The sequence below is a fragment of the Mugil cephalus genome, chromosome 21, assembly GCF_022458985.1.
Source record: "Mugil cephalus isolate CIBA_MC_2020 chromosome 21, CIBA_Mcephalus_1.1, whole genome shotgun sequence".
Lineage (NCBI taxonomy): Eukaryota > Metazoa > Chordata > Actinopteri > Mugiliformes > Mugilidae > Mugil > Mugil cephalus.
Window position 1 is genome coordinate 13110138 of NC_061790.1, and position 5388 is coordinate 13115525.

A 5388-nucleotide genomic window follows, 5' to 3' on the forward strand; every position below is an offset into this window, starting at 1 on the left:
CAGAAGATTGGAAGCAGGACAGGAGATGAGCAGCGTAAATGCAAAAAAGTTCAGTTCAATCTAGCTAGCAAATTAAAGTAAAAAGCATGTTATAAAAAGTACCTCGGAGTTTGTAACTTATTTTTAATGGTTTAATTAACGAGGATGACTTTTAAAATCGTGCAAATCTTCTAATTAAGTCAGTTTCTATGTCACCTGATTTGACTCTGGTTTTTATCAAGCCTTAGGCACTGCATGGTCCAAATCATGTTTAAGGTGCTCATTCATGGTACAAAAAGTAGAGCAGCCAGAAACAATGAAGACTACTTCGGAGGCTTTCTATCCAAATGTGTAGCTGTGTAAATCCCCACTTACAGAACAATGTGGTGTCACTTGATCAGCACAATGGTTTCAGCACAGAAGTCTGAGACAGAAAGGTACACAGATCCCCCCTTTTCCTTGTCTAGCCCTCCCCCAAAAAGTCTCTTGGATGTTCTTGGCCTTATCTCAAACACCTCTATCCCCGTGCATACAATTAGCCCCTTCCCCCTCTCTCCCTCCCAGTCTTGACCATTAACACCATTAGCATAAGCACAATAGCTAAACAGAGTAGAGGAGGCGAGCAAAACCCACAGAACAAGTCGCAAAGCTCATCGTTGACCGGCTTGGGTTTAACCTGCTTGTCCGCTATTATAAAAAAAAAACTAAATAAAAAAGTGATTTCTTCTTTTTGTTCAGTTTATCTTTTGTACAGTTCCCCGTTCATTGACATGGACTCACTTGGCTTAGCCTCACGTGCCTTTGGGGTAATAATGTTCTGCAGACTTGTGCCACTAAAATGAATTTCAAGCATTAAATGGTGCAGTCAAATCAAAAATGGGGCTGATGAAGCACGAGATTATAGAGAGGAGACACTGGTATCGCCATCAACAATAGCTCAACGACCTGGAACCAGTTCAGTTGACTCAGGACAATTAGAGGTGTTTAACTGTTCCCTGTTCTTGAAGATTGTGGAGCATAGAATGAGAAGATAAAAATGAATGACACAGACCCGAAAAACCGTCAATTTAACGTGCCATTGACATCAGGACTGATCAGCCGAAAAGAAAAACATGAAACAACGGTTTGATGCTGTTTGATTGTTTATTGATATACAGCCCAACTGACTGAACATGATGCAAACTGCTAGTGTTAACAGTACCCTTTCCAGACATGTGATGAATACAAAAAAATAAATATGCAAGAGTACAAACGTCAAATAAAATCAATTATTCAAGAAGAGGCAGTTCTGCAAAGCACATCAGTCTGAGTGGAGAGCAGTACACAAAGGTAGCTTATAAAGACAAATTTCTCCTCAACATCCTAGTATTCTATCAAAATAGGTAGCTTCGAAACGAGGGAGTGTACAAAAATAAAATTTCTTCTATTTTCAAGAAAAGAGTTCTGAAAAATTCTGAAGTTGCAACTTAACCGGAGTGTGCAGAACGGCTAAGACGGTACATTCAATAGTGTAGTTGGAAACATTTCAGTGCAAATACAGTGTCACGAAAAAACTCATAGTAGTGTTGATTTCCAGGAAGGGGCCAAAAATATTCCTATGTATAACTAACTAAAACCTCAGTGCAAGTGAAACCCTGAGTTGTGTATACAACAGAAAAAACAGGACTGGAACTGTGTTTATAGAGATGTTGGAACAAAATAAAACTGGCCGCTTTTTTCTTTGAAAGAAAAAAAAAATCAAAAAGACCAAACCACTACAAATATTCCAGATCAATATCACAGGCAACAAAAAGCATACAATTTAAGGATTAACAATAATACAACAATGAAAAGTGAAAAAAATAATAATAAAAAAAATGATGGGCCCCAAGTCCAAAAGCAGGGATTAAAAGAGAATAGAGGGCTTCAAACAAAATGCCACTAAACAACAGCTTTGAACTGCCTTTTGCCTGCAGGGCAACATGCCGGGTTTAAATGAACCCACAACTCAGTTTCTTTTCAAACACGTGCAAATGTCCAGGAGGGAGGAATTATCTGTGTTGGCGGGGGCAGAGGAAGGACACAATGCATTAAGATGCTAAGCTGATGTACTTAACAGTCTTTCAGAAAAGCAGAACATGAAGTCGGGTCATGTGTGAATGCGTTGGGGCCTAAACGTTCACCAGCAGAGCTTTGATTTTGCTCCTACATACCCAGTTTTAGTGGAGTAAAAAACTGCATCTACCCATGAACCAGTGACACCCCATGATGTAGAGCTCGTTTCCACATGTAGTATGTGGAGCGCGGAGTGAAAGGGAAGTACGACCTGAATTCTTTGAATGTGGGGAAGGACTTCTCCTCGAAGCGTTGCTGCAGGAAGAGCTTGGCCTTGGCCTTGAAGTTGGCCAGAGTCACAACATCCATCGCAAACATCTGCTCATCCATGGGTGCCTCTCTGTGAAAGGTGTGCATTGCATATGGGGATTCAAATGACAGGATGGGGGGACGATCTAGCAAAGGAAGCACATTCTGGGTCTCCATCCTCCTTTCCATAATGTTGTTTTCTGTTCCCGTGTTCTCCGGGCTTTCAGGGACACTGATCTCGGCCTCTATCTGGTTGACCATCTTCTTCCTGTGGTTCTGGCTGCTACGCCACAACCAATAGAAACAAGGGGATATGGAAGGGAACTTGAGCCTAAACCTCGTCAGGGACCATTTGGACTTCTGCACATGCAACTTTGCAGCTACTCTGAGCTGCTTTTTACTCATATACGCCAGCCTGAAACTTTTGTGGTTCCGTCTGCAGATCCTCATTCTTGGCAGAGCTGGCTGACTGATGTTAAGCAGCACCGGTGACAGACTCTTTGGGCTTTGGCTCTTGTCAGCGTCTGAGCTATCCTCACTGCTGCCAACACTGCCTTTGTAACCTCTTTTAACCAGCATGGCATCTCTCCTCCAGTTGTAGTAAGTTGATCTTGAGATGCCTGGGAAGTTTCTTTTGAACATCCTGAAGGGGAACGAGGTGTTCATGGCAATGCAAGTCTGCAGACAGCGCTTTGCTTCCTGCATGTGTGACAGACTCTGAGCCCGCTCCACATCCAGCTTGCCGAGGCTGAGGCCAAACATACTTGCGACGCTGTCATGGTGGTCTGGCTCATCCTGCTTAGCCTCGGGTGAAGACCAGGCCTCCTGCTCTGTGCTCTCCCCGGGGCTTATCTCTCCAGTTGAAGATGAGGTGGAGAAGTTTCCTCCACTTTTCAAAAGCTCATGCTTCCAGTTGTAGTAAGATGATCTTGAGATCTCAGGGAAGAACTCTTTAAACTGGTGCAAAGGGATGAGCTTTCCCTCCAGGTAGCAGGCCTGCAGGAAATACTTTGCCTCATACCTTGCTGCCGACTTTTTGCAGTGTTCCTGCGTCTGTCTCTTCCAGCGATAGAAGGTCCTCTTGGTGATGTTGTACTTGTCCTTGAGGCTCGGGTAAGAGAGGTGCAAGTCCTGGTTCAGCATCTCCTCGCTCTTGGTGGGTGACGCTCTCTGCTCGCTGTCTGGGCTTCCAAGCGTGAGGTCTCTTGTCTGGACAAGTGCAACGAAATGATTTGGCCTGAACAACAACTCGGACTGCAACTCGCCAGACCACATGACGTGGATGGTTTGAGGCTCAAAGTCTTTAGGCCAGGTCCTTGGGCGTATGACTCTATTGAAATACGGTCTGATCTTAGGGTTGAACATGGGGTAGATGGAGTAGATGTTGAACTGAAGAACCGATGACAACGCGTACACATGCCACATGTTGGCATAGGAGCCAGGGAAGCAGGATGCTTTGATATCTGCATCAAAGATGGCCTCCAAGACTGTTACAGGCAGGTTTAGCATGTCTTCAGACTCCTCAGCGCAAAGACTGAAGCGAACAGCCTGGAGCATCATCTTAGAATCAATCATCCCGGACAAGTAGTACCTCTTCCACAGCACCATCTCCACTACGGTTCGTACCTATGATGGACAATAATATTGAAATTAGTTGTTACACACAGACAAGAAACTCTGTTTATTTGCTTTACATGCAGCAGTACAAATTTACACCACAAAGCTCAAGTTTCTGCTTACCTGTAGCTCCAAGCTAAGACCCGTGTTTCCCACCAACAACATGCTGACTGCATCAAACAGCAAGTTGCCTTCTCCATTACAGTTCACAGGAAGGAGGCCTCGCGGTGCATCGGCTGGATACAGGCCGTGAGCTACGTCGTCCACGCCCGCCCACTCAGGGAAGTCCTGACAGGGGGTCTTGGGGAGCTGGAAGGGAGCGAGCACCTGGTCCACCTCCCGACCCACTGTGATGAGAGCATCCAGGCCAGAACTCTCCGTGGCCTCCTGGAGCTCTGCCAGAACAGACAGCACGACCTCGTTCCTCTGAATCATACCTGGGGATCTGATGAGGGCTATGGGGGCAGGCAGACATTAGAAGAGGAAGAGAAGAGTTACAAAACTCTCAAAACTACTGGAGCTCACTCACAATCAATAATAAGAATAAAAACACTTCTTCTGTTCTTGAACTATCTCTTACAGCCTGGTTGACCCTAATCTAATATTTCAGTTTTGTTTTTGTGAATGCAATATCGTGGCTCTTTTTATATTACTCCCAAGAATAACTCAACTCAAGTAAAAGTCTGCTATATTTGATTTGATGCGATGTTTTTAAATTAAGTCAATCTAGGTGAAATCAAACTCATTTCCATATTCAGGCCTACTTGGCGCTGCGTAATAATGTTTTTAGAGTCACGCTGTTTGATTTGCCTGCTCCTCTAATTTCGATCACTTGATTTAAAAGCTTGCCCCACTTCCAGTTTAGTGCTGGTCCCCCGTTTGTTTGCTTAAAAGCAACATAAAACGCGCGTCTTGCTCAATTTAACTCAAGTGAATCGCTACGCAGTAAAAAAGCAACAGTGCAAACAAGTTTTACCTGGGCGTCCAGAGACTAGAATGTGTCTCGCAGGGAGTCACGTACTCGCAGAGAGGGTTTCACAGCTGATGTATTGATCTCGCTCTGAGGGTTGTTAGTCCATTGCGTGCGTGCAGCTCTTGAGTGTCCCGTCCTCCGGTGCGCAGTGGAGGTTTGGGGGGACTGATAGGCGGCACCTCCCATCAGGAAATTGACAATCGCCGATTCGCTTTTTTGTCTCAGCGCTGTGAAACACCTCCCTCTTCCCTCCTCCCCCTCCTGCTCCCCACTTCGAGCCAGGGTCAATTTCAATGTGAAGTGTTAACAAAAGCCAACGTGTCAGGGGCCACGGAATCACAGAGGCAGCCCTGTAGGTTTGCAAGTATCGGTGGCTTTTTAAGTTGTTGTTTTAGTTGTTTTTTTGCTTTTCTTTGTCAAAGTCAACTCCAGATGTCAACAGTTCACTTTCAAGGTTATTTGTCAAGTGCTCTTGG

The 5388-nt window shown here is 44.8% G+C and overlaps 1 protein-coding gene across 1 annotated transcript; it reads right to left on the bottom strand.

The window, feature by feature from the left end:
• Window positions 1–1103: 1103 nt before the first annotated feature.
• Window positions 1104–5081, bottom strand: vrtn (vertebrae development associated). The gene is made up of 3 exons (XM_047573961.1): window positions 4916–5081; window positions 4063–4394; window positions 1104–3948 (listed from the first exon to the last, which is right to left on the bottom strand). Exons 2-3 carry the CDS (start codon window positions 4372–4374, stop codon window positions 2200–2202), a joined length of 2061 nt encoding a protein of 686 aa, XP_047429917.1. The 5' UTR covers window positions 4375–4394; window positions 4916–5081; the 3' UTR covers window positions 1104–2199.
• Between the last annotated feature and the right edge of the window lie 307 nt (window positions 5082–5388).